Source organism: Manacus candei, unplaced genomic scaffold (genome assembly GCF_025592945.1).
Source record: "Manacus candei isolate 608988 ecotype Guabito, Panama unplaced genomic scaffold, ASM2559294v1 h1tg000033l, whole genome shotgun sequence".
NCBI classification, from domain to species: Eukaryota; Metazoa; Chordata; class Aves; order Passeriformes; family Pipridae; genus Manacus; species Manacus candei.
Genome location: NW_026138081.1, coordinates 680,713 through 704,053, shown reverse-complemented (window position 1 = coordinate 704,053; position 23,341 = coordinate 680,713). Strand labels below are relative to the sequence as shown.

The following is a 23,341-nucleotide window of genomic DNA, read 5'->3' as shown; positions in this document are numbered from 1 at the left end:
AGCAGTGACACTACAACAGAACTATTCCATCAGGTGAATGAGAGTAAACAGGTTTTCTCACAGAATATATTCCACATAATCTGAAAACAGCATCTTTTTGGGGAAAATCTGTTTTGAAACACCACTTTATTATTCAATTTTGATATACTTCGCAAATTCTGGGAGCCAAATCTCACTTTTTTATTTGTGCAAATAACTACTGATCTCTTCATCAAATGGAAGCAAAAATTCCAATCTCACTAGCACACAAAGCAGACTTTGGTCCTAGAGTGACATATGTAACTTCTACTTCAAACAAGTCTGACTTGTAAGTGGAAATTTGATTTTTTTGGAAGCTGTAAAACTGAATGCAATAGAACCATCTGCTGAAAAAACAGCAACATTGTATCAGAATAGATTAGTAATAACAGACCTTTGCAAAAAAGTGGGACTTCAGAATTACTCTTTTCCAGATCTTCTAACAATGCTACTTAGATCTTTACAAGTCTTTGAGTATTTGTTCTAAAGCTGTCTGATTAAAGTTACAGATTATATGGCCTCTCCATTTTATAAAGCATCAGAATAACTTATGTACTTGATTTTTAGACTTTCCATGTATCATTGCTAAATATTGTAAATTAGTATCTTTTAAGTTTTCACAACTACTAGCCAAATTATTCTTTCTTGTGATAATAATAAACATATTTAATTCAAACACAGAAAACATAGAGGTGATGTATGACAAAATTACCTTCTTTTTTCTTTCTTTTTTGGTCAATAAATCAAATACCTTTGGTCTGTCCTTTTTTTTACAGTTCCTCAGAGGTGTGGTTATTTTCTACTAGTTCATATACTATGCAGTATTGCTTCATTCAGTTTGGTAATCTCTGCTAAAATCTCCCTTTTAATTCAGAACACGTCTCCATTACCTCTCCGAGCCAAAAAGAGAACCCCAATCCCTACCAAAATCCCTGCCCTTTCATCAGAATTTCTCATCTAAGTTACCCTTTTAGATCACCTAAATGTCTTGAAGAGCAAAAAAACTTTCAATGCATTACACATTATGTCATCACCAATAAACTAGCAGGAAATTCAACTGTCCTGTAAGTAATTCCAAGGAAAGTCAAATATTCTGTCTCATAACTGTTAGCCTGTGATGGTCAAAGCATGAACCAAGGATTTATTTGCTTTTAAACACGTGTTTTTTGCAATTATTCCAATGCAGAAAAATCCACGTTGTGTTTATTACCTCTTTCAAACTACTTATCAAATAAGTTTTATATTGATTGTCACTTCTTAACTTTTCAAAGTGTATTTAGGAAGGCATCATCACCTTCATATCTGCCCATAATTATCCACTCCTATTTTAGTGTTTTACTGTACAAATCATGTGCTGACTAAAATCATCTTAAAAAAAAAGTGGTCTTTCAAGCTGTTTCATGAGCTGTGCATAAAAAAACTTATATATTTGTCTCTCTAGGCATTTATTTTGGTACATTTATCGCTATAACAAAATGTTTTTTCCTAGAATATTTTCTTCCACATTTTCTCTTGCTGGGACCTTCATAAACAATTTGTGTGCAAGGAACTTGAGCAAACCCTGAGTGGTACAGATTGTTATACAGCATTGTACAGTTTCATGTTACAAGGAACTGATAAGTTAGCACTCACAGTGCATAAAGCATTTGTCCCAGGCTTGACAAACAAAGCCTTTTGTGATCTGCAGTGGTTGCTGCAACTGAACTCAAAAGGCACCATAAATCGGCGTTTCTGGTCATTGCCAGTTTACACGCTGGTACCGAGGCTCACCCTGAGGCACTGCACTTGTACCCGCTGACCCTGCACACCAGGCTCCACCGAGGGCGAGCAACCAACAGCACGCCAGTGACTTCTTGCCCCCACTTTAGTCTCATGGGCCCTTTGAATCAAAGCCTGGACAGTGGTGGGCCCTCAGACTACTTCTCAAAACACTGCCACAATACACCAGCAATGGCTTTATCTGGTGGTATAGGATTCCTGAAGTTAGCTTAGTGGTACAGTTTCATGGGCGGAACTAACTCACAGGTTTCTTCTGTGACATGGGAGAAATAGACTTGTGTCTGGAGTCAAGAGATTGGGCACCTGGGTACGCTTTTAATTGACTCAGCCTACAAACCTGCAGTGCTGCCTGTTATATGCCTCATGGTGGGACTGCTCAAAACATTGGCCCAAAACAGGGATCAGATGACAAGCTCAGATCTTGGATATGCAGAAACTGAACCCAAGGGTGCGGGTGGACATTCTGTGCTCGCCGGCGAGCAGAGAACCCTTAGGGAAGCAGCCAGCTCTGCTCTGCTGTCCCTCCCTGCTCGCAGCGGCGATTACAACCGGTCCGCAGCGACTTCTGAAGCCCCGCGGCAACTCCAGCCCTCGGAGCGGGCCCTGCCGGCCCCCCAGCCCCGGGACGCGGTGCAGTGGAGCTGCGACTGCGCCCCGCAGCGTCCCCAGCGGTCACCCCAGGGGGAGGGGGCGGCCTCCCTCGGTCGCCCCCCTTCCCTACACAACACACGCTTGCAGCAGGTCCGTGGCTCTTCGCTGAAGGGCAGAAGGCAACAGGCGGGCACGGGGGAGGTGGCAGGAGCGCCGGGCGATGCTCTCACACGGCCGGCCTGGGCCTGCCGGCGCGGCCGCCCTGCCCGCCATAGGTGCCCCGCGCTCTGCCTCCGCGGCCGCGCCCTCCTCCCGCCCGCCGCCGGGCCGCGCCTGGGCTCCGCCGTCCCGGCCGTGGCACAGCCTTGCGGCGGCGGCGACACCCTCCTCCGGGCGTGGGGAGCCGGCGGCTCACCGAGCCTCCCGCCTGCGCAGGCAGTCTGCCGGCCTGCCCGGGAGGAGGGCCCGCCTAGGGAGGCGGCCAAGCGGTAGCCTCGGAGGAGCCGGCGGCGTCCGCGGCCCAGGGTAGCTACGGCGACTGGGCTCCTTCCCTGCTGCGCTTCTCGGCTGTCGCGCACCTCCCTGTCAGTGTTACCGCCCCCGGCCTGTGACCAAGATGAGAGTAGTGGCTTTGATCAGGTAACGCGCTGAAGGAGCGCCCATGTGAGCGAGCGGGGCACGACTCGCAGGCGGAGGGAGGGCGCGGGGAGAAGCCGTGCCCGCCCGGGGGTCGCGCTCCACCCAGCGCCGTCTTGGAAACCCTCCCGTCCGGCCCCTCCCGCCCAGGCGTTTCCTGCCGCCCCCCTTCCCCTGCCCTGGCGACTGTGTCTGGGCCGGCTGCCGGCTCTGCCCTCAGGGTGAGGATCTCACAGTTTCTCTTCTGGTCTCCCCGTGTTCACCGAGACGCTTCAGAACCTGGTCTCTGTTAGAAAAAAAGAAACTAACAAACAAAAACCAAACCAAAAATCAAAACCCCCAAACCCCCACAACCAACCAACCAACCAAACCCCCCCCAAACACCACCCACAATTATTTTCTTCGATCGCCTGCTCGCCGCTCTCCCAGTGTCCCGGGTTATCCCGCCTGCAGCGCGGCGGAGCCGGAGCCGCGGGCAGCGCTGTGCGGGTCGGAGGCGGCGTCCCTGGTGGCGCAGGGCTCGGCCGCCTGTCCTGCGCTTATAGAGGGGGTTCTGCTCATTTGCAGTTCATTATCTTAACGCTAGATTTTTCGGGTAGTTCTTTTGAGAGAGATTTAATTTTGTAAGAGATGAAGCTCAGTCGTTTAAATAGTTGGAACTGGACACAACCCTATCTGTCGGGCTGCTGTGTTTGCCGCCCCAGCCGCCCCCTCGCCCCGGCTGCTTTTAGTCAGTTTCTGCAGTTCTTGCACTGTAAATATTTATTTTTAGAAACATTAATATATTGTATCAAGGACAGGCGTGTTCTTTTCTTGAAGAAATAATACTTAGTTTAAAAAGAACAAGCTAGAAAAACTAAATGGAAAAGAATTGTGCAGATGTGAGCAGTGTATTTTTGGGTGCAGTAGCTGTTTACTTAAGCCTTTAAGGTATTAAATTCTTTCAGGCATTGTCTAAAATCAAACCTTGTTGACATTGGGGCTTGGCCACAACAATTGCAAATAATTCCAAACATCATCCAAAGAGGAGAAAATACAGGAAACGTTATCTATGTTTTGCAAGATTTGCTTAAATACACAGTAGGAAAAAATCAACTTTGGTGATTTTTCTTGTTTTATAGATAAGATTTTGTCTTCCAGGTTTACTTACATTGATTTTTCTCTAAGCAGAGGAATGTGTTAAAAGGCAGGATGGAATAAAATCCTAAAAACAGGTTTTTAACACAATTGCTATTTTAATGGGCTGTTTTACAAGGATGGATTTAGTTTCAGTAATAGTTTTAAGAAGAGTTTTAAAGAAACATCAAAGTGTCTGAAATTTTTGTAACAGAGCTAACCTCAAAGATTAGAGGGGAACAAAAGTATTTGAAAAGTGCTTCTTGCTTTTGAGGTCAGGATTATGTATAAAACTGCTTTATTTTAACCTGTTTCTATTCCTTCTAAAATGCTGGCCACACTTAAAGTTGATAGTCTTGCTTTAAGATGGTATTTATGGGGTAAACCCTGTATTGTGTTTTGTGCTAAATCATAGGCGTTTTAAAGTCAGTCTTCAACCTGAAATACGATGGTTTTCGACTCTTTAATTCTTCTAGAATTTTTTTAACTGTAAATGCTTACACTTGCCTTTAGAAAGGAATTTTGCTCAGAAGTCTTTTACAGGCTCGTATCTTTATTGTTACTATGGTTTTTTTTAATCTGGTATTTTGTTTGTCTATAAGTCTGCCTGTTAACATGCTCGCAACAGTGTCCAAAAGAACCCTGACTTTGGCCCCACTTTGGAGTTTTCTGCAAAAAGGCCTTGTGATTTTTTTCTATGATGAGAATTGAGAGGAGTTCCTGGCCTACCTCAGTATCTGCCTTCATCTCTCTTATGTGGACTGTGCTGAGTCCACCTTTCTCCCACAGCATGGGCTGTCTTGGCTTCACTGATCTTAACCATAATGTGTTTTACAGCTAGTTTGGAAGGCCTTGTAGGTAGGCATGGCTTTGTTTTGTTTCTTGGTACTGTTAGTTTTTAGGGATAAGCAATAGAGAAATTAAATAACTGTATAGTAGCATGTGATCCAGTAAGCAAAAATTTCCACCAAGTAGTTGGTGGTCTAGTGGGGGAAATACAAATGCAATTTCATCTTAAATGTCTGTTTATATATATACATATATATATATTATATATATATATATTTATAAATTAATTGGAAAGATTAACAGATTTATTCCAGTGACATTTTAATTTTTTAAATATTGAAATGCTATAAACAGCATAGACAATTATCTACTGTCATATAATTCTTTTTTCTGAAGTGGTGTTTGTCATTGAAATGAGAACTAGCAGGAGAGTTATTTTTTAGCCTATAGTCATTCAGCAAGAAAAGAGCCTTTGTCTCATTATGATTCTGCTAAGCCTGAAATTTCATATTATGAAGTGAATACTATCCATGTTTTCAAGCTATCAAGCACAGTATTCAGAATTAATGAATTTATGATTTTTTAATTTTTTTTTGCCATATATAGGTTAGAAGAAAGTTGTAGATACGCATGAGAAGAATGTTAAGCAAGAGATGGAGCCTCAAATTAGGAATCTGTTTATCATATTTATATTTACTTTTGTAGCACTGAAATAGAGGCAACTACTTTATGAAAATCCATTAGGTATGAAAAGACGCCCTGTTATTTATACTATTTCTACTTTGGATTTACAGAGCAAATGAAGTACAGCATACAGAATTTTAGCATGGATAGAAGCAGGAATTGAGGGGAACAGCTTTATGGTTGCATTCCTGGAAGGCACTTTTAAGCTCTTGCATAGAGGGCTAGATAAAGAGGGGAACTTTACGCTGAAAATTCTGAAGAAGTTTGTTGCAGAGTCACAGAATTATTTAGGTTGGAAAAGACCTCCAAGAGGTCAAACGTTTGACCAGTCGCCACCTTGTCAATCAGACCATAGCACTAAGTGCCACATCCAGTCATTTCTTTAACACCTCCAGGGTGCTGACAGCCCTTTCCGTGAAGAAATTCTTCCTGATGTCCAACCTGAATCTGCCCTGGTGCAGCTCGAGGCCATTTCTTCTTGTCCTGTCTCTAGTTGCCTCAGAGAAGAGGCTAACCCCTACCTTGCTACAACCTCCTTTCAGGTAGAAATAGTAATAGTGTGGTCACAAGGAAACCAACAGTCTCCTGTAGGAAGAACTGCTTGTACTATCTGTTCTTCTGTGCATATCTTGGTGATTCTAAGAAAATATGCACTTTTACAGAGCTTATGCGGATCTCTGTTCCTGTTCCTGCCCTGGTTTTTGTGCCAAGGCATTTAAAGAAGCTGCACAGAATCTCCACCTGTAGTTGTAGTCTAAACGTGGATCTTTTAAGCAGTGTGTATTCTAGAGTACTCTTAGTTTTATTGATTGATTGTAATAGTTCTTTTGCTAGTGATTAAAATCCATGAGAAGAACTTTTTCAGTTACTTCAGAAGAGCACGATTCTTTCCTCACTGATAGGGGAAAAGGTTCCAGTAGATCTTGAATGAATGTCAAAATTAATTGTATTCTCTGTTGGAATATCGTGTGTTGGCCTCAGAGAAGAATATAGTTATGTTTGGGTTTATATTTTTTTCTTACTAGCAGTAATTTTTATTTGCAGTTAAATGAGGTAAAAAATGTGTATGTTCAATACAGTGTCAACTGAAACTGCTGCCTGTAATAATTAAAGTTTTAGAGAATGAGAAGGACATTTAAAATGTTGAAAGTTTAGGTTAAGTATCCCACAAAGGTGAAATGTTATTTTTAACACAGGATCAGCAAGGTTTAGAAAATATCTCTAAGATCATGGAGTCCAAGCATTAGCGTATCACCACCAGGTCCACCACTAAACTAAACCAGGTCCCTAGGCACCATATCTACATGACAGACCTAATTTAAGAAGATTGCTAATGCTGACAACTCTGGAACAGATTTTGGTTTTCTGATCCAAGTTATCTGGTAATGAGTACAAAGTAATTTGTCTCTGGAGTAGAAGACAGTCTTTGTTTGAAGGAATTCCAGTGTCAGTGGCTGTTCTTCATGGAACCTCTCAGATTAATAAGATACAGAACTGGTTATGTGCTTTATGGATACTGTATTTAGGCACTATACATATATAGTAATTTTATGGTGAAATCATTCTTTTCCTACCACTAATATTTTACAACTCTTTTCATATTTCAAAACTTTATAACCAGCTCTGATTATGGTAATTTTTAAGCCATTAGGCAAAAGTTATAGGGGAATAAAACTTTTTTTCTTTTTCTTACAGTGGTGGGAAGGACAGCTGTTATAATATGATGCAGTGTGTTGCTGCTGGGCATCAGATTGTTGCTCTAGCCAATTTAAGACCTGCTGAAAACACAGGTATGAAAATCACATTTCTTATAGGAGATTTTTTTTGTATATATATTAGAAACAGTGAAGACACAACTGTGCCTGAATTAAGTTCCTTTATGTGTTTTTATAGTTTTGCATATTGAAGGCAATATAGAAAACTTAAAAAAGGTAAAGAAAAAGAAAGTATTGTGAAGATGTATTAAATGTATTTTTCCTCAAAGGGGAAAAAAAGCTCATGAAAAGATGAACATCAGTACAAGAAAGGCTTACACAATTTGAAAAAGAGAATACAGATATCCTGGTGGTAAACAAAGGGATTATGTGAATTTAGTAGCACAAATGTTAAAAGATGGTAGAGGATATCATCAACCAAAAGTAACGCTGTATTTCTAGAAATGCTTTAAACTGGCATAAACCACTCCAGCTGCCAAAAATGTGCTATTACGCGTTTGCTCATCTGTTTTTATCTTTGTGTGTCTTCCTTCATTATTCTAACCCAGCATCTGTGAACTGAATTGAGGAATTGATCTGGGTTGGAATTGACCCTGATGCACATATTTTTCCTGCTTTTTCCCTTCCTTTTAGCTTCGACCAATTTTCTGATTAGTTCCTCAGAGGCTCCACCAAGACTTATTTCTGTGAAAGACAATGGGAGAAACTCAGGTAGCCAGTGGTGAGGTGAGAGAGGGAGCTGAGTACTTTTATATTGGACTGGAACATAAATTGAATTTGAAGCGAGACTTGAAAAGCAAGTGAGTTGTTTCCCAGTTGGTAGGAGAGAATGTTAAAGGATGTTAACATACGCTGACTGTTCAACATATGTTAAGCGATTAAGTATGGTATCTGGTAACTGTATAGTGGGAAGATAGACAGAAAGTGAAGAAAAAAGGGAGCTGCCATCACAAACGAGTCATGGGTAGAACTGGCAAATGCTAGGGAAGTACAGGAAAAATTTATTTTCTGGGTAGCTAGGACATAATAATCTCCAATCTTGTTGAAATATGTTGTCTTTAAACTAATTTATCCATATCAGAAATGTAGAATATTGTCATTAAAGTCATAAAATGCTCTCTTTAAGTGTGTAGTTGGAAATTTTGTAGGAAGTTAATTGAGGTGCTTCAGGCAATAGCGTATTCTATGTCATTCTTTTTATTTTATCTTGTACCACTGTTGCCTGGAGAGTCTCAATTAATAAAGAAACTTTGTATTCTAAACAGAATATCAGTTAAAGACTTTGTCATATTGATGTATGTTGAAAAATACTGAATTTTCTTTTAAATCGACTCTTCTAGTCTAGATTGGTTAGTTGTGATTATGGGTTTGGATTTGCCTATTTTGAGCAGAAACGTATCTGTTGTGTGGCATCAAATGTGACATGACCTAATTGTTACATCACGAATCAGTTATCTTGATCAATGTTACAGATTTTTTTCCTTGCAAGATGTACTCTGTAGGTATACAGCAGAAATGCTTGATGTCTCTATGTAAATTCAGAGAAGTACCAGTATTACAAGTTAGCATTAAAATAGTGAGCTGTGTTAGCTTTTAATAAAGTGGAGATTTAACCAATAATGATGTATTACTTTATCAATCTGTTAGAAAGATTATCTGAAATAGTTGATATGTAAATGGTTTGTTGTGTAGTTTGAGATTTAATTCTAATCCATGATGTCTGCATTTTAGCTAGGTTTTTTCTTATGTGCTAGCTACAAACTGCTTGTAAGAAAATTCAGTTATTTTTTTCTCCTGGTTAAGGAAATAGCTTTGTGTTGATTAAGCAATATCAAAAAATTATAGTGTTCTGCTTTTATTCTACTTAAACAGAAATAATTTCCTTTCATGATGACCATAACAATTTTAACAGCAAAGTTTTTGTAAATTTTGACAACCAATTGCTTATTCTCAGAGTTGCAGTGCATTACAAATTTTTTGCTCCAAGTATGTTGAAATGTGTCTGAGTGTGTGCTTCTGAACTCTGTTCCTATTAAAATTACCATATAAATAGGGGCAGAATTGGACCGGTATGAGATTTTTGGATAAAGCAGGAAGAAGAAAAGGCACCATGATTTGCAAATAGGCAGCATGTTTGTGACAGATGTCTTCCTCTCCATACGTCTGTTGAGTGGATAAATCTATTTTTTTTCTTTCCATGTTTATAGCGGTATTGTCACCAAACATCTGTTTGTGCACTGAAAAATATTAACATTTAGATTTTTTCAGTGCTTTGTAGTCTTTGTATTATTTATAATTGTTGAAATAATGTACCTGATATGTTTGTTTCCTAACTGTGGCAGGGCAGACTGATGAACTGGACAGCTATATGTATCAGACGGTAGGACACCATGCCATTGACCTGTATGCTGATGCATTGGATTTGCCACTCTATCGTGGTTTCATAAAGGGTACCAGTGTAAATACTGGAAGAGTGTACACGCCATGCCAGGAGGATGAGGTTGAAGACCTTTACCATCTCATGAAACTTGTTAAGGTATGCTGATTGAAAAGAATTATATGTTGCTTAACTCTTTTATGAATTTAAGTCAATGATCCACTTAAGTATTTATGGAAAGCTTTGAGAAAAAAATGGAACACTTTTACAGGTTTTATTTCTATTTCTTTCTTTCTTCCTGGCACTGTAAATATAAAACATAACTAAGTTCTTTTTCCCACAATGAGAATCAGACTTATTAATCTCCATTTCAAGCCAAAACCTTTTTTCTATTTAATAAAAACACCTGTAACAGGTGCTTGGCATATACTACAAAAAACATAATTGTGACAATCAGCTATAAATAGAATGTTTAAGTTGCTTTGTTTTTGAAATAATGCATCACTTCATTACTGTAATGAGAGATCTTTGGGATTTGAGGGATTTACCAATGTAGACATTTCCATTTGAGTACACTTGTGCTCTGTAAACCAGAATCTGCTATTTGTCTGTATGTTACAGATCATTTACGAAGTATTACAGAATATCATACAGTGATAGTTTTGATCCTGGTAGTCCTGTATCTATATTCTAATATATGACATCATAGCAGTACCATTTATCAATCCTTTTTAGCTATAAAATCAATTAAAGGGAGATGATGAGCTTATTATCTAAAAGGCTTAAAATTTATTCTCTGTTCTTTTTCAAAATCTGTCATGTAGTACATTATTTTCTACCAGAATTAAATCAAATCTCATTGAAAAAAATAGAAAACCTCCCATTGACTCTAGAGGTTTCCCACAGAGTTTGAACGAACATGCTATGTTTTCAGCTAGTTGTGTTGATGACTGCTGTGCGTAATACTAAAACTAATACAATGTTCAGAATATCATAATTGTTATCTTAAAGAAAGTAAATACATAATTTTATTCATCAAACTGGTAGACTACTTTCTGAAACTTCAATTAAAGATGTTTTTAGTCTTCAGATCAAGTATTGAACATTAATTATCTAGCTCCTTTTCTTTCACTGAAATGAGAATTGAGATTCATGAACCTAAAAGCTTCAGGTTTTATTCTGTGTTCAGTTTAAAAACAGATCAAATTGCAGATAAGACCCCAAAATGTGGTTGGAGTGCAGAGTGCTTCCTGAACCATCTTGCAGTCAAATGTTACATCTTCTAAACATTTTTGGCAGGAAAATCCTGTTCATCTAAAGTAAAATCAAGATCATACACCTGTGTTGGAGTATGAGACTACAAAACAGTAGAACAGTGCATGTAGGCACTACAGCCTCAAGTTGTGCTAGGGAGGTTTAGATTGGATATTAGGAAAAATTTCTTCACTGAAAGGGTTATCAAGCATTGGAACAGGCTGCCCAGGGAAATGATTGAGTCACTGTCTTTGGAGGTATTTAAGACATGTAGACTGGGTGCCTGGGGGCGCGGTTTAGTGGTGAATTTGGCAGTGTTAGGTTAGTGGTTGGACTTAATGATTTCAAGGGTCTTTTACAACCTAAATGATTCTATGATTATGCTCTAGAGTGCTTCATAGAGGTTTTAAATGGAATGTGCATATCATGCAGTACAGGAATCAAAGGCAATATGATACAGCAGTTTTAAATTATTTTTGAACCATGATAGTATTAGAAAGTAGAAGGACCAGTATCTGCTGTCTCTAGTGGCTGCATACTAACAGCTTTCTGCTACTGGGTAAGATAATAAATTACTGATCAATTTAATTAAAAATGGGCAAATTAGTGGCAATTAAGAGGATACTTCCTTTCTGATTCTTGCTGTCTTTGGAGGAATGGATGCCTGACATAAATTAATGCTAATGTTAAATCTTGACAACTTCTACTTTGGAAGTTTGTACATGATAATTATAACTATAGTTGAAAGAGATGTTATCAGGTTGTCTGGAACTAAATAACTATTTCTTTCCTATATAGAAATATTAATTTCACTGTGCGATATCTTAAATCATACATATTAACAATATACTGCCTTTATGTTAGACTTTGTATAACCATGTTTTTAGAGTCAAACCTAGCTATGAAATTCTGATGCAAAATTTCAGGAAGATGTCTCACATATTTTGATGAATAATGACAAAATTATCAGAGGGACATAAACTACAGCAACTGTGTTTTTTTAATATTAAGAAAAAGACATTAACATTTTTCTTCTCTGTGTTAACAGTAACTTTGAAAGCTTTCTGGTTTTATTTTTTTCACATTTTTTAATAACTGCTGTTTAGTAGTTTTACTCTGTAAGTCTTAATCACTGAGGATTTTGCTTTAGGAATTTTTTTCCCCAGATGTTAATAGTTTTAAACAGAGAAGTCAATTTGCATTCTCTTGAAGGGAGGGGAGGAATTTTGTGGAAGCCTTGTCAAAACCATCCTTGAGTGGTTGTAATTTTAAAACACTGGTCAAATAACATAGCTCTGTTTTTCTGTTAAATGGTTTGGGGCCAAGAATACGGGAAAGGTATGTCTAGATCAAAATGACATAGTGTGCCTCACTTTCCATTTGCAAAGAATGCTTGTATTGCAAGTACTTCTTTAGTAAAAAATTAAAACAAAGCACATTTGAAAAACTGTATGAATTCGAAAGTATTCACTGTTTCTAAAAACAATGTTATTAGAACAAGATTTGTAGAAAGTAAAATGTTCCCTTACAGTTCTGGGAAAACCAGGACAACAATCCTGTTCTAGTCCATGTGCCTCAGCGAGTGATATTGACTGCCAATGATTGTAAACCTGTTAATTTTATTGTCACAAAACCAGATGATTGACAGGTATAAAGGAAATTTGTATTTATTTTTTAGTTGACTAATGCCATGTTTTAGATTCTGTATTCAATATATATTGTGAAACATATCAGAGTATTTATATGATGTCTAAATATATCTCACTAGGCAGTCCTCACCTGATAGTACAGTATTTACATTGTAAGAAGTGTAAATCCTGAACTCTAAGGAATAATTTAATCTCCTTTCAGTGTTACCGAACAGGGATTACTGACACCCTTGTTTGTCCATGTTTGTATTGGAGATTTTCCCAGCAAAGTGTGTTTCTTAGTTACCTGAATTATCCTTCATTCATATTTTCATTTAGAAATGTGGGGGGAAACTGTATTTCATTCCCTCTAGTGGTGGGAAAGACTGGAGTGTGGAGAGCTTTGGGGAAACTTTCCTAAAACATCTCCATTTAGGTATATTGAACTGTTTTCTCCTCTTTTCTATGTAATTATGATCTTGTTCAAATAATACATTGATGATTTATGCAAGCATATACAGAAGTGCTATTAGATGGGTTGATAATTGGATTATTTTCTGTATCTCATGGAACTATGGCTTAACTTTCGTTTAGCAGCTTCCAGACTATACAAACCAATACATGATAATTTATTTCAGTGCTTGATTTCAGTAGACAGTTCTGTCCTCTTTCAAATTTCTTGCCTTATCTCCTCTACTCAGTGAAGTCTTTGCCTTTTTTTGGTAAGTTTCCACTGCTGAAGTAATTTGCAGAGTTCTTGAATTTGATAAAAATGTTTTTCTTCTAGCTGCTTTTTTTTTTCATTTTTTTCAATAACACGTTTAATTGCTTGAGGTTTTTTTAATGAGTATTTTAAAAATTGATTCTATATATAGTTCCTTTATATTTCCCCGTGTTCATTATAAATAATGAAAATGGATTTTTAGTGGATTTTCAGTTTCAACATATAATTTCTGTCAGAGTTCTTTTTATTGTGCAGTTTGTGGATTCAGAACCTGCAAGCTTACAAAAAAAATGGAGTCCACTTGAAGGAAATGTATATACTGGCGCTCAGGGCTGAAGGAATATTAATTATGAAATCATCTATTGATCATCAACTGAAAAATAAGAATTGATGTTGGATATATTTGATGTATGAAACGTTTGAATAATAATAGCCTTTACTTATGGCACTGTTTCATTTTATCAGTAATGTGGAAGGGCAAAGAAAGAAAATTTATTTTCCAAAATATCATCACATTCTGGAGCAGTGATCTTATAACGCAGTCACTAAGAATAAGTAAAGTATTTTTAGTTTTGGAAACAAAGAGCTTAGTAAGACAGCGTGACTTCTGTATTTAATAGTTATTTTTAAGGACAGGATCACAATTTTTTAAATGGTCCCAGACTGATGTTTACTGAAGATGGAAAGTATTCCTGCCTAAGAGTTAAACTTACAATAGCAATGACATTTTAGATGTTATTTAAGATGATATTTTGTCTCAGACAAGGTGTATTAACTGTGTGGGTTCAGGTGGAATAGAAGTAACTTAGGTGCTATAAGTATTCAGTGAAACTCCTTGAGACTTGGATTTCTTCAGAAAGCAGTTCTTTGTGAGGTTTGGGATGAATGGATGAAATGCACAAGGTTGTTCTGAGGCCTTCAGATAGGGATTAATTCCCTTACAGAACATAAAGCTTTCAGTTCTTTGGTATTGCTAATAGTCTTCCATGCTAAGGAAACAGTCTTCCTTTCACCCTTCTCCAGAATTCAGGTGCTTTGGCCAATGGGTAAAAAGAGTTCTCAGATTCAGTTTGTTGACTGACTTTCTGTGGCTTTTGTACAGCCAAAGGTTTAGGTGCTCCCACCAATAAAAATACGTGAATAAATATAACATAGTGTGTTACTGCAGGTGTTGCTTCATTGTCTTCACTGTCATAAAACGCATTTAAAAGAAATAGTAAAGAATATAGGAATAGCCATTTGGCTTTTAGGTGTCCATTTTAAATCAACTCTTGGTATACATCTGTGTGGCTTCATTTTTAGTATGTGCATGATAAAGACTAGTAGTGTACTCTTAACTCATACAGATAAGGTTTGCAGAATTTCTTAGGGGTCTTAAAGATCTCAATAATTCTTAGCTATTGAATCCTGATGGACTTCAAGAATCTGTAATCTGAGGTTCTCACCATGACGTTCACCAAACTATTTTTGCAGTTTTTAAGTTCAAACAAAAGAGGTAGCTTCCCCCTCTCACTGATGGGATTCAAAGAATTTAGACGTGTGCAGAAGAGTTTCTGTTCTAGTAATTTCCCATGTTTTCAGTTGAAGAAAATCTGGTATTTTCCCTATTATGGTCTGAATTATCTGTAGGTGTATAGAGTAACTCCTCAGAGTTATATTTCTCAATTTTGGAAAAAGATTAAATTATAGGGAGAATTATTTTTCTTTATGCTGAATTTCCAAAATAATCACTCCTCCCTATTTTTTTGCCTGTATTTTGTTTATTGCAAATCACAAATACTGTGTCCTTGATAGATTAACTTTATATATAATTCAGCGGCTGAAATATAGAATTTATGTATAGCAAGGGAAATGGTAAGTATTGAAAAATTTGTAAAAAATCTTCAATGTCCAGTTACGGGGAACAGTCATAGCTAAAACAATGGAATTTATTTATTGGGCTCATTACTAGGACATGGAAGTTAAATGTGAACTTTAAGAAATTGTATGAAGTGGCTGCCTAGACTGACAAGAAATAAATAACTGTGCTTCTTTGTAAAGTAAGATTTTTTTATTTGAGACAAAATATTTGCTGTGTTTTTTCATAGACTAAGTTCCTCTTCCTTTTATAATGAGTAGATTTTTATCTGCAAGGATTTGAATTGTCCCTTTGCACTCATCATGTTAAATGATTACTTTTTTTTAATCGACTTGTTATTTTTTCATTTAATTAATTGTGGATTGGAGCTCCATAACTTCCTCCACCTAGGGGATGACCATTGTCATCAGAAGTGAATAAGAGTGTGAATTAAGGGAAGAGGGTAAGAAGTAATTGCATAGTTGGCAGTGCTTTAAGCACTGTAAAAATAATTAAGTTGTTCCATTCAAAAGACAGGGTTTGTTTAGGTTGGTTTGTTTTGTTGGGTTTTTTATAGTATGAATTTTAAAATGAGATGGGAACAAGGAAATTTTTTAATCAACAGGATGCCTGTCATTCTCTATGTCTCATCTGAACTATTCAGGCGGGGTCAATTTTTTTTTTTCCAGAAGGGGATCTTCAGCGATATCTTTGAGGTAGTTTCTTCCTGTGAGAAATGTTGAGCTTTATGTAAACAAAAAAGTCACTGTGTTTCTCCCTGTTAGATGTGTGGAGTTGTTTTCACTCACTCTCAGTCTTGTTGTGTTAATATTGAATAAGCAGAGACAGTCAGACTGGTGGTGAAAGATGGTAAGCAAGCCGGAGGGCTTGTTCTGGTCAGCTTTAAACCTCTGATTGCCAGGTTTTCCTAATTTCCCATTTCCAGGGCATCTCTAGTGTGACCTTGCCTGCTGAATATGATGTTCTGGGTTGCAAGATTCTCACATGCATTTGGGAATGGGCAGCCAGGCATTGTTTACAGGATGCCAAATGAACCGTGCACTCACAGCAAGTTTGATAAACACATATTTCCTCCTTTTATCAGTGAGATTGCAGAATGTGAAGTATGAATTTCCAGTTTTACTCCTTCCCCTCAGACCTTTTCCTGTTTAAAAACTGAATCTCACTAATTGGATGATGATACATCCTTAGTTTTTGGGTTGCTTTTTTTTGTTTTTGATGTTTTAAATTCAGCTTACTGGTCACTGACACTTTATTTCAGTGCTTACCTTGACCAGGTTTGGTAGAGAAAAGCTTTCCATTCGCTCAGCACATCCCTATCAATGTAAAGTGAATGCTAATTAACAGTAATGACTTCTAATCACTTTGCTTTTATACTCCTTTAGGAGCACTGCTATTATCCAATGTAGTTAAGTGAAATGCTTGTATATGTATCAACAATGCTGTATTTCTTCTCACAGCTATTGCTCATAATCAAGCTTTGAATAAATTACGATAGTAAAATTGGTTTTAATGTGCTCTATTGCATGGGGAGAAAGGAACCTTAAATATCTTGTTAAATATCTTGAATATTTAGAGAGTTATTTATTAACATTTTGGCATTCAGTATTGTAGTTAAATGGAAAAATATATTAAGATGTTTAAGTCAATTTTGAAAACATTATCAAAACTTTTTTCATCATTTGAATTTTATTTAAGTGACATGCGTAGACTCAACAGTCTCTGAAGCAGCCCCATTTGGATCCAATTGCATCTCTCTAGGAATGTACTGCAAATTTCTGACTTAAAATGCAGTTAAGTTTTATATAGAACAAACATGTATCTTAACTTGAGAACTTCACCTGTTTTAGCCTAGTGTCATAGTGTATATATAAGATAATATGCATTTATGCATGTCTTTTATTAAGAGAGTGTATCTAAAAACCGGTTAGTTTTCTTTATGTGCATGCAAGCTGCCTGCCTGCCTGCAATCATATACACTTCAGAAAGAGTATAAAAGTAATACTAGTGAAATTTTTATCAACAACTGGAAACAATAAAATAAGGTGAAACTTTATTTTAGCAAAACTAGACTGCCAGAAGCAATGCTAATGAAAAGAGATTATAAACTGGTAGTATATGTTAAACAATTTTAAAGCCGTTCTTATTTAGAAACAGAATTAGCTTGAAGACAGAATATATGTGAATTTGAAATTTAGTGAACTTTTCCACTTAACGTTGCACATACAGGGCCTGCTTGGAAGCCATAGATGGCAAAATCTGGATGAAACCCATTTCTGACATGAAAATTAGTTTTTGTTCTAATTTCTATTTTAATAGTAAGTTGCTTGAAACAATTACTTAAACCACTTAGAAGAAATTCTGTGTCATAGTGTCTATGAAGGAACTGGGGTTCTTGCATAGTAAGTATATTTGTGCTGCCTGGTTTTGCAATTTATAAAAAAAATTAGATTTTCATTTTCTGTGGCAGTTTCCTTTAATGTAATACATCTGTCTTTGCATGCTTAGAGACACAATTCTTTCACAGTTACCATCACAGTTCTTATGGATGTGGATGTGAGTGAGTACCCACAGTCACCGTCTGTGATTTTGATTTTGTTTGTTTTGTTCATTCATTCACATAGCTTTAGACAATTTTCTGGTATGTTTAGTTTGCTTGAGCATCTTTGTTAATGTTTATTCTTTGGTTTGTTATGAAGTCATTGCCTAAATTAATTTCAAATTACCTTCCATGTAGCCTTTACTCTTGAAATGCAAATTTGAGTCAGTGTTCATAAAAGTCCCGTATTCTTTTGCTGTAGGATTGTAAAACATGCTGCTTGTGGGTTTTCCCACTGCAATGTTGATAAAAAGCAACACCTTTCTTCTCCAAAGTTTCATGAAATGATTGATGCCTTCCATATCTTATTTCAATACTTTGATTTCTTACTTGGCATCTTCATAATGCTTTTACAGGATAAAAATGAAATATATATTAAAAAAATAATTATTCTGTACTGAGGTTTTATATTCTGTACTGAGGCTGTTTTATATTATTTACACCTCTCATTAGGCAGTAGTTATATAACTTTTAAAATTCATTAGTGTTAATGAAATGTAGTTGGGGTTATTTCTAATAAAATACAATCAAGGACAGGCAAACTTTTGTATAAACTAGCAATAAAACATTTATCAAATGTCTTTTCATAAATATTTGTATCTCTCAAGCACATTCTTTGTGTAAAAATCATTTTGCATGGAATTACTCAGTTATTTAAGCTGACTTATTTAACATCCCTTCCCCTTTCATATGAATGTCGTACATACAGCAGTCTCAAGGTTACATTTTTTTCAGCTGGACATTTGCTGTTTCTGATCGGTATATTTAAAGGTAATTCTTCTGGAAAGGCTGGGATTTAATTTGGTTTATATTGCACCAATGTTACTGCTTTCAAAGTAGAAATGATTGATTTGTAACTGTCATTATGAAAAGAAATAAAACTGAACTGGCCTTTTATACTGGGAAAGGACTCTATAGTGTGAAGATATTCTTTCTGTTGATAAATTCTGCCTGTGGAAGAATTGCATAACAGTCATCATTCATTTTCATATTGATTATGAGTGGGATGCCAGTAATAGGTTGCTGTTTGCAAAGGATAAGGTGGCACTATGATTAGTTACCTTTTCCATGGAAAGCACGACAAAGGAAAATGCCAAATGTGTGCACTGCAGTATTCCTATCAGCCTGACGGTCTGTTACATGAACTTTTTTTTCAGTCCATTTTCCTTCAGAAATACAGCTTCAGTCTTTTTACCTTATTATTGTTTTAGGTTTAGTGCATTTGCATGCTCTCCTAACTCCAGATTCTTTCCTTAGTTCATTATTTATTTTCTTGACAATCTTCCGTTCTTGGGCCCCAGCGGCATTATAACTCTTGAAAACTGATACAACAGTGCCCTCTGTAGTTTCTCCTTACATGGTTACTACCTGCAGCTGGCTTTGAGCATTTAGGTAAAGAACAGGATGTTTAGACTTATTTTTAGCTCAAACAAAAGCCCATTTTTTCTTAAGGAAACATTTTGATTTTTCACTGACTGTTTTATATGCAAGAAAGGGAACAAAAGAGGCTGTTCTGAGTCATCTTCTAGGTTTATAAGATCTCCTGTCATTATCTAGTGAAAATCTGAAATTTTATCAGGCGTTCATTCAGGGCAGTCATTAAAATAGGATAGAATTTTCTGAGCTGTTAGGCTTTTTGAAGCTTTTGTTTGAAATGGAGCTTCAAAACAAAAGAATTTTAAACTTAATTCCTTTGTGCTTGCTGCTTCTCCTAAATTAGTTCTTACATGATCTGCCAGGGACTAAAGACACGCTCACCATCAGAACACCTAAGCTTTATTAACGATGTTGTTTAATTCACACAGTGACTGAAGTAATTGTTGTTCATTAGCATTGATTTGTCTCCAAAACTCATTTACAATTTAGATTTCTCTTTTACCTCATTGTAGCTTAATGTGCAAATAACTTTTTAGTCTGTGTTTTCTGCAGAACTCGTTGGATGGTTTCAGAATTGAACATACATGTCCCCTACATTTGCATATGTGCATGTTCATACTCATACCCTGCCATTTAAATATTATAGACTACAATAAAAAAGCATGACCTTTTAAAAAATAAACGCTTTAACTACAATTAGTTTCTTCTGTAACAGCACCATAAAAGTCACTCTGTGAAAAGTTAAATGGCTTTATTTTATGATGGGGAGTGTTAATGTACATGTAGAACACAGTCTTAATGCACTTCTATGAAATGAAAATCATAAGTCATTGCAGTAAATTATAGTTAATGATGTAACCGTTGATGGCTATTCAAAACATTCCTGTATCTCTAATGATTTGTGTAAAACACATGACTGACCACATGGCTTCGTTTGTTTGGAACAGTAGATAGATAAATGCACCAGCTTTCTACTTCTGAAGACCATTTTTTCTGTGTAACAAGTGATAAGATTTTTGGTGGAGTGAATAGTACATCACAAACCACTTTCAGGATTTGAGATATGGTAATAAATAGAGAAGAAGACTAATTTAATATTAAATTAAGAGGTGAGATGCTTCAGAAATGTAGTATGTAGAAGCTCTTTTTTTTTTTTTTTCTGTTTTATGGGTAATCACTAGCCTCTAGTCGTACAATATCTTTACTTTTTATTGTGGGATTTTTTTATACTGAAATGTTGCTGGAGGAAGCAACTATAATGGCATAAAGTGCACTGGCTAGTCCAGAAAATACCCCATATTTACTATCCATTAAACATAATTCAATTACAGAACTAAAAATGTTATTTGAGTAAAGCAACTCTTATTCTACAAAATAGTAGAATAAGGCAAAAAAGTAATGTGGTCAAGTAATTTGACAATAAAGGTGATTTGGTCAAAAGTACTTTCCTTCACTCTAAATTTAAACTCTGAATCAAGCCTAATTCTTGCACCTATTGCATAATTATTGTTAATTGTAAGTATTGGGAGGGGAGAAGAGTGTTAATTTTTGTTAATGAGCTTCTTCATGCATGGGGTTTTCTTATGGTAAAACAAGTATTATTTTTTTTAACAGTATGGCCAAACCATGGATTGTTTTTAAAGTGATCTTGAAAGCTTACTTCATGAAGGAAGGGGAGAGATTGAGTATTAGAAAAAAGAGGCAATATAAATTTCTACTTTAAAGTAAATAGCTACTTTAGATATAATTTTAATATTTTTAATGGAACTTCATCACAGTTCAGTCTCTTTAAACAAATCTGCCATACAGATCAGTGGGAATTTTGCTTAGAAAATGAATTCTTAATTAAAATATTTTAATTAAGAAAACAAGTACAGGTGATTTGTTATAAGTGTGATCTGGTTAGCAGTGAGGAAGGTTTTAATTGTAAGATGTTGTCTATTTGGAAAAATGAATAATATGTATTTTCTTGCAATGAAACTAGCCAATTAAGATTCAGCATAATTAAAATAGTGATAAATGTCTACTACAATATTGGAGACAATAAATTACAGCTTTTCTGTCTGCTGAGAGCTGGCATAATTTACCAAGACTGGGCAAAGAAGTGACAGATGCTTATAGGAAATGTCCTGTTTAGTCCACATATTTTTCTGTTTAGTTGAAGTGTCGATGACTTTAGCCCATTCTATAATCATTACCTCCCCCTAAATACTGTGCTTCTTTTCATTTAGTTGGATTATGTGATCTATGTCTGAAATCTTTAATGAAAGAGAATATATGTTTAAGGGAAATTTGTAGTTGAAAATACTTGTTTTCAAATAACTTGCTTAAGAATGATAATTTTCAAATGTCCTTTCATAAAATCTAAACTGATGCAAAGTAATTAAGGGTATTTCTGAAAAATGTCTTAATTTAATTCCTAGTATTTCTTTGACTCTGAAATACCAAAAGATGTGGAGACTGAATGTTGGGAATGTATTTTATATATAAAATAATAAATATCTATTCCAATTTACTTAGTTAACAGTTGCCTACACTGTACCACTACTTATAAAAAGAAAAACAAATGTTGCAATCTAAAATGGAACATTATTTGACATAACAGAAGAACTATTGACTGTTCTCACTGGAGACATTTATAAGAGTCTTTTTTAATGACCCTAGGACATATGATTATGCCTTTATGATTATATTTAAGTTTTTTTATCCTTTTTTTTAGGATATTCTTTGAAAGACATTTTTTATTTTACTTTCAAGACATTCTTTCTCTAGAACTTGATCACATGAGAGAGAATCTTTGAAGGCATATTGTTTTTAAATGAAAAAACATAGTATTTAGGTTTAACATGGTTACTTGATGGCCTGGTTTTATAACTTCAGGAAATATAGATAATATCCTCAAAATGATTGTGAAGCATCAGTAGATACTGAGTTCTTAGGTACTGAAAACAACTGAACACTTTTCCTTTGAAGTATTTTCTTAAGAACCTGTTTCTTCAACATTCCTTAGGCATCTTGTTTTGCTGTCTTCTGTGTTATCCACAACTCCCATTTTTTTTTCTTATATAACAGTGATACCGTTGTATTTCAGGAAGGCAGAGTTTATTACAGATTATGTCATCCAATAGGTGCATTAAACTACCTGGCATAGCTTTGTCGTCTTGTCTTTTTTCAAATTCTGTGTTTCCTGGCCAATGTACCAGCACAAAGAAAGGATTAATTTGTATATATATAATATTTTTTAGAACTTAAGTTTAAACTTTTCGGATTTTACAGAGCTGGATAACAGTTGGTTTATATTTGCTAGGATTAATTTATTAAACTTTCTTGTTCATATAGTCATGTTTCATTCTGCTACAGTTTGTCCAGTATTTTTTTTCACATGCCCTAACTTTCTTTTAGACCTTACAAATTTTCAGTAATCTGAGTGGTTTTGTGATATAATAGTCCTTTTGGCCACCTTCAGGGTTATCTTTATCCTTTAGAGACCAGTCCCATGTTCTCTGAAACTCTGCCAGTCATTATTTATTACCCACTTGTCATTATGACTTATTCATTGCTTACATCACCATTCTCAAAAGTATTGCTTTACAGAAATGGTGAACAGTGCTGTGAAGGGAAGATCAATAAATGCTTTCAAAGGAAGATTTACCCTGAGACTTAGATTTTTTTTTTAATACTAATCTTCTTTTTAATAATAGATCTTCTTTTTAATAATAATCTGTGCTATTAGTTATGAGATGGTTTTAATATTTTGACATAAAGTACCCTGTTTCTCAAAATGGAAAGATGCTATTGCATTAACTAACTTTTGTGGAGCAGCATGACTTGGGCAGTTAAGTTGTATAACATAAAATTTTCCAATTTTCAATACTGTGTGGTTTTTCCCGAATGCTTATCTTGTGAGCTAAAAATAAGCAGTTTCATTCCTTAAGCAAAAGTGATAAAACATTTATATAATAAACACTTAGAAATATTTCTTTGAATTTTAGTGATACTGTTTTGTGTAACTGCACAAAGAGAGGAAAGGGCTTCTTTGAAATCATCAGTTAGAAAAAAATAGAAAAAATTCTACTTCTCTCCATGTCTATTTAAATTGTTTTGAGACCTTGATGACCTATACTGTTTTTCCAGAGCATCCAATTTCATGTGATATGGTGACTCTTGACACTTTCTTGAAAGGTAGTTGTTCTAGA

General features: G+C 35.9%; 1 protein-coding gene across 3 annotated transcripts in view; it reads left to right on the top strand.

Annotated features, from left to right (window-relative positions):
* The first annotated feature begins 867 nt into the window (after window positions 1-867).
* DPH6 (diphthamine biosynthesis 6) overlaps window positions 868-23,341 on the top strand; it is a 198,317-nt gene continuing 175,843 nt past the window's right edge. Inside the window, exons 1-3 of one of the 3 annotated variants that reach the window (XM_051791781.1) lie at window positions 868-2,538; window positions 7,309-7,403; window positions 9,671-9,864. In XM_051791781.1, the coding sequence (XP_051647741.1) occupies window positions 2,225-2,538; window positions 7,309-7,403; window positions 9,671-9,864 (603 nt within the window). In that variant the 5' untranslated portion in view covers window positions 868-2,224. Of the gene's footprint in view, window positions 2,539-2,830; window positions 3,028-7,308; window positions 7,404-9,670; window positions 9,865-23,341 lie in introns of those variants that run through there. The other 2 variants (XM_051791782.1, XM_051791783.1) reach the window with 2 other exon arrangements.